Source organism: Antedon mediterranea, chromosome 2, assembly GCF_964355755.1.
Source record: "Antedon mediterranea chromosome 2, ecAntMedi1.1, whole genome shotgun sequence".
In the NCBI taxonomy this organism is placed as follows: Eukaryota; Metazoa; Echinodermata; class Crinoidea; order Comatulida; family Antedonidae; genus Antedon; species Antedon mediterranea.
Window position 1 is genome coordinate 14,192,209 of NC_092671.1, and position 12,130 is coordinate 14,204,338.

The 12,130-nt window shown below is 31.3% G+C and overlaps 1 protein-coding gene across 5 annotated transcripts in view; it reads left to right on the forward strand.

Annotated features, from left to right (window-relative positions):
* LOC140040494 (1-phosphatidylinositol 4,5-bisphosphate phosphodiesterase delta-1-like) overlaps window positions 1-12,130 on the forward strand; it is a 32,008-nt gene that overhangs the window by 480 nt on the left and 19,398 nt on the right. For all 5 annotated transcript variants that reach the window (XM_072086475.1, XM_072086476.1, XM_072086478.1 and 2 more), the window contains exons 2-6: window positions 1,248-1,335; window positions 2,345-2,494; window positions 6,149-6,374; window positions 8,770-8,899; window positions 9,347-9,474. In XM_072086475.1, the coding sequence (XP_071942576.1) occupies window positions 1,308-1,335; window positions 2,345-2,494; window positions 6,149-6,374; window positions 8,770-8,899; window positions 9,347-9,474 (662 nt within the window). In that variant the 5' untranslated portion in view covers window positions 1,248-1,307. The remainder of the gene's footprint in view (window positions 1-1,247; window positions 1,336-2,344; window positions 2,495-6,148; window positions 6,375-8,769; window positions 8,900-9,346; window positions 9,475-12,130) is intronic.

Here is a 12,130-nt window from a genome sequence, read left to right on the forward strand (position 1 = left end):
ATGTTAATGTAATAACATTTCTTATGTTGTTCACAACATTGTTTGGTATTTAAATTAAATGTTGTTGCATGTATATATAAGATTGTCAGTCAGTCTTTGAATATTTGTGTTTATTTTATCCAGTGCATGTCTGTGATAGACATATATTTATACTTCTCTTTTGTGGAATATGATGGTATATCCTTTTTCTGTAAGATAAAATTATACTTTCATGGAAAGTGTGACTTTATGTCAAGGTTAATAATATTAATAGTGAAGAAGACAGCAGAATGGAGATTTACATGTTAAAGTATATATGCACATTTGTGTTTTAGTGTTTCTAGAGATGTGTTAAGGTTAATTTAAACAGACAAGCTGTAACAATAGGCCTAAGCGGAAAAAAAAAATATAGAATCTATTTAATTTCTTTTATGACAGACGTTTGGTTTAGCGGCAACCCGCTCCGGTTAGATACTGAATATAATGTGGGACAAGCTGCATGGTTTGTCGTTGCCTTTACTGCCTATCTGTGTAAATTGAGCTTTTTAGTTTAAGTTGTCAAATTTTGGTAATTTATGAAGAAGCAGTAGCATATGATAAATTGTATTAACTTTTAATTACACGCTCTTAAAACATACTAAATTATTTATAAGGAAGCTTCCTTTAACTGTGTAGGATTTAAAAGGTTAAGAGGCTTGTTGAATGTTGTTGAAGTTGGTGGGTGGAAGGCCTTGACTTAATTGGGTGTGTCTAAATGATTTCAAATGTTATATTGTTATTTATTATTGTAGTTAGAATGATCTCTCAAAGTCTTAGGTTTATTTAAAAGTGTTAAATTCAAATTGAAAAAAACATTAACACTCCTTTCAGAATTAATACAAAGGGAACACATGAAAGAGTCGTGCAATCTATTGTGCTTTTTTAGGCTGAATATTTTCAGCATTTCAATCAGGGTACTGTATTTGTGACATAATTAAAACTCTCAAAAGCATCCAGAATTCACAGGTAGTTATGAGAATTGCTCTTATGCCACGAGGATACTTGCTTTTATTTATTGTCAGTTCAGATTTGACAAACCCAACGTTCTGAGGTAAAATGCATTCATTTATTTGTCAGCCAAATTTATCGCATTTCTTTCTAACTTTTTACTTCTTCTCTTAGGTCCATTCCGATCATTTAAACTGAAGTTATTGGCTACAAAACCAATATTTTGTTGTTTTTCTTGACAATTGCATTAAATGTAATATTATATTTTTGTATTTTAACAGGTAGCTGAAGACTTTATAATTCAATAAACTGTTGTCTAAAGTATAGACAAGAACATCAAAATGTCTGCGGAAAATAACCAGCAATCTGGTATGTAAAGTTTGATAAGCATAGGTTTTACGATTAAGAAAAGTGCCGAAGTAAGAAAAATAAAAACTGTAGTTTATACAGTATTTAATAAAGGGTTAGCGGAGATAATGATTAAATATATCAATTATATAAATACTGTATCAAAATACCCTTTAAGAGTGAAAGGAAGATATTGTCAGTACTGATTGGCTTCTTTTGTAATACATTAAAAAATCAAGATTTAAATTATAGAATTACACAGTGAATTTATGTGTAAAAGTAACTAAAAGGGTGATAAAATTCCAACTAATGTACCGGTATCCTACATTTTAATACAACCTTAGGCCTACTGTACTACTACTATCAGTATTGTCTACTATGCGTTATTGTTCGTTTTCATTCATATTGTCAGATCTTTGTTAATATATTGATTAAATAATTGAATTTGAATACCGTAATGGTGTTCAGGTCAGATCCTATTCACATTCATTGCTGTAATATTCTAGAAGAAGCCTTTGAAAAATAACCATAAATTACTACAAAACTGAATTTAATGTAGACCTTGTAAATAAAGGTTATTTTAATTTGTCAATTCCTGACGACCTTCATAAATACTCTCTGTAGGTCAGCTTATGATTATCTAGGTCATAGGGTAATAGGGCAATTTCACTTATATTTGGTGGATCCATTAGGTAATTAATCTACAATTAATTATTCAGAATGGAATTTTCTAACATGTCTTCAGTGTATGATTCCTTTATTATTTAAGGTTTACTTATTTTTCAATAGTTAATCTAGTGTATAGCAATTACATTATTTAATTATTTTACTCACCCTACTACACGTTTTATTTACCCTATTATAATATACAAATAAATATATAACAGTATATTAAATAAATATTGCTTTTGGAATTCTAAATAACAAATAGTATATTCCAAAAAGTCTGTGTATAAAAAAAACATTTAAACAAAAACAAAAAGGCAATACTGAATATATTTAATTATTTACCGGTAATGATATTTTACAGGGGAACAACTGTTGTTGAATCTTCAACGAGGTACGCCATTCATCAAGGTGAAAGAAGAAAGTCGTAAAACACACGAGCGTACGTTTTCCGTCAACAAGGAAGCTACCGTGTTGTCGTACAGACCATCAAAGAAGGGATGGAAAGCTAGATGTAAGTTTGACAATATTTTATGACTTTTCATCACTTATGCATGTTTACAGCTTGACAATTTACATTAATACTTATATATATATACTTTATTTTAAGTAACACAAAAGTAGAACTGTGGTTACCATTGCCAGAGACATGTGTCTTTGAATGTGTTCATATCATATGACTTTGTTCACAAGCATCCTGTTGTTGACACTTTACAGTAGTAGACCTATCTATTGATTACAAATAAAAATTCTACTTCCTTGTAATGTTGATACCTTGCTATATTATTAATGACGTTGGTACATATTGATTGTTCGCTGTCTTTATTCTATAAAAGTAGTACTGCGTCGTACAAATAATTGTGTTTTTTTAAAGCTTATTGTGTTGAGAATTTGTTGAGTTCAAATTAGTACTGTATTAGTATTTACTGTTATTGAATGTTTAGTTGTATTTAGTATTTTCCTGTAAATACGGTAGCATAGATGCAATTAATTGCCAATAGCAATTTATTGTATTGCATTTTTTTTATTGATAGAGTAATCAAATTGAAAATCCATATTTATTATACTATTAGTATTAATAAGTAATACATACAATTTTATTTAATACTGTTCAGGTAATAGAAAATTACATAAAAAAAAAAAATTGTAGGCACGGTGTTTAAAAAAAACATAATTAAATTGGGTAACATCATCCATTCTCTCTTCCCTTTTAAGCTGTCTGTCCCTGTTTGGATAGAGATAATTAAAATGGGTTATAGTAAATGAATGCATTCATGCATAGGTGGGAATGCATAACCATTGCTCATTATATTACATGTTCATTCAAGGAGAAACTCCCCCCCCCCCTCCCCGGTTTTAGAAAGTTGTTCATATGAATACATTCAACCAATATATCCACCACTACAGGAAGTATTTTAGGAAGTACATTCTTAGTATTAGTTCATATAGTTCATGGTACTGTATGCAAGACACGCCCTTTAGTGAAATTAGAAATCTTTGACAGAAATATAAAAATGAGTCATATATTTGCATTGTATATGTAGGTGTATTATACAGGGTCTTGGTATACTACCCTGCCTACATTAAGGGAGTTCAAAACATATTAATTGTGGGTTCAAATCAAAGGTGATTTGAAAACCTTACATGAGCTACCTAAAGGCCCTTTCACACAGACTGTAAGGTGGTATGATTGCGGTAATTTTCGAAAAGTCATTTATTATCAGTAATTAAAATAATTGTGTACACCTATTTTACTGTCTCTCTGTATACTGTACCATATTTGAGCAAAAAGATAATTTGATAAATTAATGTTATTATAAAATAAAATTAACATAATATTAAAGATGTATTGTCCCTTTGACCAATTCCAAAACAATTATAAAAAAAAGATTTCGAAAAAAAGTGGGTCATTTTAAAGTATCATAATAGTTATTAACTTTCACAAAAAATTAGTCGAAACAAAAATTATTTAACTGAAATACAGACATTTTTTCCAGACGAAATGTAATCAAACTAATTTACCTGTTAATTACGTAAACTTGTTGTTTTTGGCTCGAATTTTCGACTTAAGGTGAATAAATTTAATATTACTTTGATATCGCCAATTTAAATTTAGAATATTTTGACCTTCATTTTTTTGTGTTCCAAGGGACAATACATCTTTAAGATATTTAGGCAGGGTGCCATACTACATGCTTAAATAATAATATTTAATTTCTCAAATGTTTTCATCAATAGGTAAAAAGTAAAAAAATACTGTTTTTTTTCCAGCACGGGCAACCACATTTGATGTGGTAATCAAAGTCCACAAAACTAATACATAAATAGTTATTGCTCATCAGTTCTAATTATAACTCACGTAAATAATATTTATAATATAATGTTGATCTATTTTGTTAATATTCCCCATGTGCATACTAAAGTACAGCATTTTCTGTGTGTTACTGTTTGACCAACCTTTAGGTGTATGATATTTATTTAAATTTACATTAAAAAATATGTTGATGGTTAGTTGAAAAGGTCACTGCCGGCATATATGAAAGTTAAAATTTATCAGTTTACAAGATCTAGTAATAAAATGTATTAATGTTTAATGTATAGAGTACATTGACTAGGCTGTATTTTTACAAAGCCTTTTTAAAATTTTCTATATTTAATAGGTGTGTAAAAGAATTGGTAGGTTAATGGAAATTTCCTATTTTTATATTTTACTAATTCTAAAATGCATTCTACAAATATGAAGGTAATCGTCAATTCTACCTATTGAAATCATAACACTTCATTGATTAACAATATGTTATTAAAGAAAACATAAGAGATTGTTTTGTGATATATGATATGTGTGATTAATTGTACTGTTTTTGTTCTGAGTGTTCCACTTATTACCATATTGTACTATTATACAGTATTTCTGTTTATGATTATATTGACACAGTTGCAGGCCTTGTCTTTTGAAAATCATAGGTGTGCTACAAATTGCACTCCTTTTTTTTTTTTTTTTTAACCATATTTAATGAGGGTGATCCATCCAGCTATTGCTGATCATTAGGGACCCTCAGAGGTTCACAGGACAAACATATACACAAGATGCTCTACATAAACAAAGTCTTATTACAAGTCTTTGGGAGTGGAGTAATTTGGTCCTTAGAAAAAATCCTGACATGTGACTTGAACCCAGGACCCTTAGAGCATAGAGCATCATAACCACCAAACCACAATTCCACTCCACTCCACTCCACAGCATCCCCTCAATACATTCAGGGGTGCTGTAGGTGTGCTGTTTGTATTTTCGTGTGTAGAAGTTTACAAAATTAAGGCGTGTTGTAAATCGCACTCCTCAAAGGCAGTTTAGAAGTGTGTTAGGTGAGTGATCGCACCTGCCTTAAAAGACAAGGCCTGCAGTTGTCATCATTGTTGTTAATTTAATTTTAATTTATTTGTCTATATCGTGCCTAGCTTACCTGTATAAACCGACAATAGCCTGTGCTCTCCAGAGGGAGGGCTTAGATACGAAAGTGAAAAGTTCCTAGAACACCACTGTATTATAATGGACCAGTCCACAACCACGCCCTCATGTGGGAACGTACAAACGTACCACCGTCATCATTTTCTTTTGTAAAGTTGTTAATTTGATATTAATTCATTTATTAATTGTATACAATACATACAGCAAATCACAATAAATAAACCAATAATTCTGAAAATGTTTGCATACTAAATACTAATCTATTTGATTTATCTCATTCAATCATTTCATTAAGCCTGTATTCAAGGTTGTTATAAGTGGGTTCTCTATGCCACAAAGGGGGCAGTGAAGTACATATGTAAAATTGGTAAAAAAATCGGTATGAGATAGACCAGTTAGGCATATTTACCATTAATGTATGTCCGCTGTTGGTCTTCTAGTTTGAAAAGAGCACTAATTCAAGAAAAAGAAAAGAATAAAACACTACAAAACCATTTTGGATACTGGCTTGATTTATGTTTTAATTTGGAATTACATTTATATTGTGAAAGTACTGTATTGAAATCATCTAATAATATAAAATTAAAGCATATTAACAAAGTGTTGAAACCAGTAGAAATGTTTTGGAAACACAATCCATCTAACAGTAAGAATTGTCTTTGAATTTTAGCGTCATTATCTGTATTTTATACCTAATTTTAGATCGAATTGAGGACATAAAGGAGGTTCGAGTAGGTCATGAAACAGACACCTTCAAAGCTCGCAGTGGATACCCGAAAGAGACATGCTTCTCTGTAATAGTTGGCGTGAACAATAAGACCATCAACTTAGTGGCACGATCTGCAGATGATGCTAAAATCTGGATTGAAGGCTTAAAGTTTGCAATGCGCCACTCACAGGCAATTGATATTCACAAACAACAACAAGTGTATCCTTTAATTAATATACAGTTTATCGATATACTCACAACATTTTATTGTTTTGAATATAAGTTATACGTCCAGATTTTAAACGAAACACAGTAGGTGAGCCTAAGTCTGTATAATATTATTTATTGTATCATTTACTTGCAGTAACATGTAACAAAATAGTGGTAGCAAGGTGGGTAGTGGGAGTTATATGAGTCATAGAATCTCTTCCTGCTTTGACTTAACTAGGGCATTTCTCGCCTGATGTTGACCTGGGTCAGGTTTTCTGTCAACTATGTCTATTACATAGATGATATCTTTATTTAGGAAAAAAAAAAAAATTTGTAAATAAATTGAATTATAAAACTATTACCATATTTGGACATACTTTGCTTTGCCTTTTTCAGTTTAGTTTCTTTATGGTTGTCAGCCTGTTTTACCATTTCATTGCAAAGTATATGAATAATAATTGGCAAGGTTTTCATCAAAAGCCAAGTGTTCTCCCCAGGATTTTCATCAAGCGTCACGCTTCCGCCCACTTCCGGGGCATTCCGAAACTAAGTACTTGAGTCACAGCCCCACCATGGTTGGGGCAGTGGTGAAGCGATTTTTGGTAATTTACACCCTAGATGGCCGGAAATGGTACTCTCGCACATAACATTTATGTTGAGTGACACCTCTAGTTTGGCCGGAAATAACACTTATAGCGCGCTAGTAAACAGCAAAACGATCGTAGCCTACTTTTCCGCCGGTAAACATACGCGAAGAAACATTTTTTTGCGTTCATTACGAACGTCAGGGGGAAGTCCTCAATGAAAAAAAATAGGCCTAAGCCTACTCGTCAGTAGGACTAACTCTAGTTGGCCGGAAACAAAACTTTATAGCGCACTAGCAAACAGTAAAACCATCGTAGCATACTTTTTCCGCCAGTAAACATACGCGATAAAAAAATGTTTTTGCGTTCAATACGAACGTCAAGGGGAATTCCCCGATGAAATAAAAAATGCCTACTCATCAGTAGGCAACTGTAGTTGGCCGGAAACGACACTTTATAGCGCGTTAGCAAACATTATTAAAACGATCGTAGCCTACTTTTTTTTTTCGCCGGCGGGTAAACATATGCGATAAAAAAACATTTTTTTTGCGTTCAATTACAAACATTGGGGGCAAGTCCCGATGAAATAAAACTAGGCCTACTCATTAGTAAGACACCTAGTTGCCCGGAAATAAGACTTCATAGCGCACTAGCAAATAGGAAAACGATCGTAGCCTTCTTGAATGCATTATACGATCAAAGCAGCTAGCATTGAATTGCGCCTAGACAATCACGCCTTTGTCATTTGATGATGTGCGTATGTTACCGACGAAAGAGTAAATCCCACCGATAGAGTCGATTAATTCAGTGTGATATTGAAAATAATAATATCATTGATATTTATTTTTAATACACATAACATTTTTACAAGAAAAACAATACAATCAATCATTTACTTTATTTACAATATACAAGTTACCACATTTTAGACAACAGCCAATACTAGAGATCGAAAGAGAGACATGGCAGTAACAAAACAAGTGTTTACATCTCTCGGCGGCGGCCGGTGAAAGCGAGTCTCAGTTGTTTAACACTTTGTTACGCAGTCTTTTGTTTCTTTGGCTTATATCGTCTAGTGGTCATGTCACGTGCCTCGTATGCATTAGGCTCTTTCTGCATGCCGCGCCTCAGCTCTAGAGAAAGTACCTGCCTGTTAATCTATTTTTAGATTGGTTGTGGTTGATATTTTTAAGCGTCACGGATAAGGTTTTAAGCGTCACGGCCGACCGTAAAGCGTCACGGTAGAGAACCCAAGCGTCACGGTACCGTGACGCTTCAAAGGCCTGGGGAGAACACTGAAAGCCTTAATCTTTAAACGTATTCATACTGTAATTGTAATTCCTATTTTTTGCTATATACTTTTATATTGTTGTTTTAATGACTGCCAATTCTTGTACCCTCTTACAAAGCTTGATATGTGCAAACTACCAGCTCTTTGTTTAAATAGCATTAAAACTGCTGTATATCAAGATTGATATAATATATATATCACCAGCTTGCAAGTTCTACAATACATGTAATACAAAATGTTTAAAAACCTGTATATGTATCAGATTTACTGTTTTATACTGGCCATTCTGAGTACTGGATTGTTTAGTTATAGGACTGCAAATCTATTCTAATCCATTCATAAACAGGGCCAGTGACTCACTCTTTCTATCTTCACTCCAACCCACCAATTTGGACAATTATAAACTATTTGCCAGACTATAAGAATTATATTATGATAAATCTGGCAACACTACGGTGATACTAATTAACAGATAGTACAACATCTTATAGAATGTCATATATAAATTGCTTCTTTAACAATAACTTAGATGGATACGAGATTATTTCTTGAAAGCTGACACGAACAACGATGGCACTTTAGACTTTGATGAGTGCTTCAAACTTTTGAAGAAAATGAATATGAAAATTGAGAGATCTCATGCTAAGCATTTGTTTAAGGTTAGAAGATAATGCTTGTAAATTTGAAATGTAATAAGGATAATGAACATGATACGTTACAGTAATGTATGAATTTGTAATAACATACTTTAGTTTTTTATGTTAAATGCAGCATTATGTAGGTGAATAATATAATATATAATATAATATAATATACAGATAATACAATGTTTTTGTTTCATAACAGATCTATATTATGTTCAAGTTACCATGTTCTTATTTCATTACTAATATATATCGGGTCAAACACAGATTACATAGTTTGAAATTGTAATTAATGTATGTTTTTCTCTGTGGTTGTTGTATGAAATGGCAATGCATTAAATAAAAAAGAAAAAAAAAATCAAAATTAAAACCAGCCATTGTCGTCATCTCTGACATCTATCTCCTTGGTTATACATATCACAAAGAATATACTAATATCAGTATTTATTTTTTCTTAATTAGGAAGCTGATGTTAAAAAAAGTCAAACAGCCTCTGGAAAAGTGGTTGAGAATCGTCTTGACATTGATGAATTTGTTGCATTCTATAAGAAGATTACTAACAGGACGGAGATCAAAGAATTATTCAAGAAGTAAGTATTTAAAATATAACATTTTTTAAACATATTTTGTTGCTGAGAGTCTATGGAATTATGGTACAGTACATCTCTCCTTTGGGAAGGCTATTCAGGAACCCCCCTTAATAATAATACATAATAATATGTAGTTTGTGTTTATAAAGAAAATGATAACATTTTTATTAATATACATTATGTCACAATCTATAAGATAATAATGTATTGTTAAGTACTGATAAAGTAAGGGACAGGCTACTCTAAACAAAAAAAAGGAAGAGATATTGAAATAATCTTTGCGAAACTGACATTTGTACATAATCAAATCAAACAAAGTTTTAATTTAAATAAATATATTTATATTTAAGTCAATATTTGCTAAATGAAAACGTGAATTCTACAACTTAATGGTGGTAATTCTAACTGACTTAAGACCTAGGCTAGTCTGTATTGATTTCATAATAGAAAAGAGATATACTACTGTGTGCAGTGAATTAATTTATATTGAGATTAAAGAATACAGTACTTGTTCATGATACAAGTCTATTCAGTTCAGAAATCAAATGTATGAACCAAATCGGTTACTTTGAAAATTCAGTAAATTTCTTGCAATGCATTTGTCTGGCTTGTAACTGATAAAATCAGCAGACAACAAGAATTAAAGCGGGAAATTAACAAGTGATAGCAGACATTGATGCAGTACATGTTTAAATGTTTACCAATGACTTCTAATCAAGTTTGATAGCAACAGAGAAGACTTTCAATTCATGGGTTCAACCAAATTTACTACATGATTTTGGTATGTGGGTTGTTAGGGCCATAGGGAGTAATTATAATCTTCCTCCCAAGTGTATAGTCCTACATAAATTAGGCATTTGGAGTGTTATGACTCTGCAACATCCAAACCCATATGTATGCAAGGATGACCTTCATGCTCAGTCTAGCCTACAGTACTGCCAGATTTATTCCGCTCACTTAATCGAAATCTCACATATAGTGAGCCAACAAAATGCATATAATTTCTATTAAAATAACTGAAAAAAATACATTACTTGAATACGTAAGAATTGCTTTATTCTCATGTTTTAACTATTTTCATTTTATGGATCAAGCTGAAATAATGTGATCATATTACAATCTCTTAATAGAGTTATGTTAGGACTACAGAGTTGTATACATTTTAAACCAAATTGTTATACTAGTTATACACTTGGTACCAAATCAAAGAGTTACCAAAATAGACAATTGGTGCCAACGCAAGCGTTACCAAAATAGAAATTTGGTGCCAACCTAAGAGTTACCAAAATAGATATTTAGTGCCAACCCAAAAGTCCCCTAAATAGACATTTGATGCTAACCCAGGAGTTACCAAAATAGACATTTGGTGCCAACCTAAGAGTTACCAAAATAGAACACAAGAAATTTTGAAAATCATGTCAAAATAGACACTTGATGGCAATCCAAGAGTTTTTAAAATAGATACTTTTTGCCAGCCTAAAGTTTAAAAAATTTCTGTTAAATATTTCTTTATTATAGAAACTAAAACGAAACTAATTTGTTTGCCACACCCTCAAGTTACTTTGGTTTTTGATTTCTCAGCTTGTTTTCATACTCATTGTTCAGTTTTGAACAATGCTGTATTTTATTATTTGTGAGTGGGTGAATTTTGATGTATGTGAGCAATTTTTAGAAAGGACATTTATGTGTGTATGTATGCCATACCCTGAAGTTATTTAGATTTTGGTTTTGCCAGCATTTTTTCGTGGGAGTATTAGTTGACTTTGTGCTTTTGTATTCTATTTAATCTCATAGCTTTGTTACTCTTGAACAGAATAGTTCAATTTATTTTGTACTATTGTAGCTAGTATTACAGGTATTACCATTAGTTGAGATATGTTTACAGTTTCTTTCATAAAAGCCTGATTATAATTTCTACTACCATCCATTCATTAGGTATTTATACTGTTATGTAGAAACTACAGTACCGTACCTAAATCTTGGTAACTTAATAATTATGTAGAATAGAATGATACTGATTGAGTGTGTACAGTTAGTAGTCTTATTCAGTCAATGTGATTGGATAGCATACTAGAAATAGTAAATCCTTTTAAAATTTACTGCATACGTTATGGATTTTAAATGAATCTTTAAAATGTAGAATGACTTTTCATTTGTTAGTCTGTTTTAGAGGCCTTGTTGTTTATGTTGAAATAACAACTTCATGCCTCATTTATTATTGTACTGTATTGTAAATGTAACTTTTAGATATTTATTTTAACCTAAATTTACTTATGAGAGTATTGTGTAGTAATGTAATTAAGTGTAAATGCTATCACCACCTGTTTGTATAATATAGGAATTTTTAAATGGAACAGTTGGTTTACTTTTTATAATAAGATTGTTTGATGACACAATACTTAGCTTTTCTAACCTTGTTTTTGGCATAGCTTCAGTAACAATATTTTTAAAATATATGTTCAACAAAAAAAAAACAGCTTTTTATCAATCATCATAAATTAAATACCTATTTCCATTTTTTTTTCAAAATACATTTTAATATACATTTGTCAGTACGGTAAAGTGGTGTTAAATTAAAGTCATAATCCTCCATTTAGAATTCATGAACTATAAAACCTATTTACCACAGTTTGTACTACATTGGACAAAATTCACA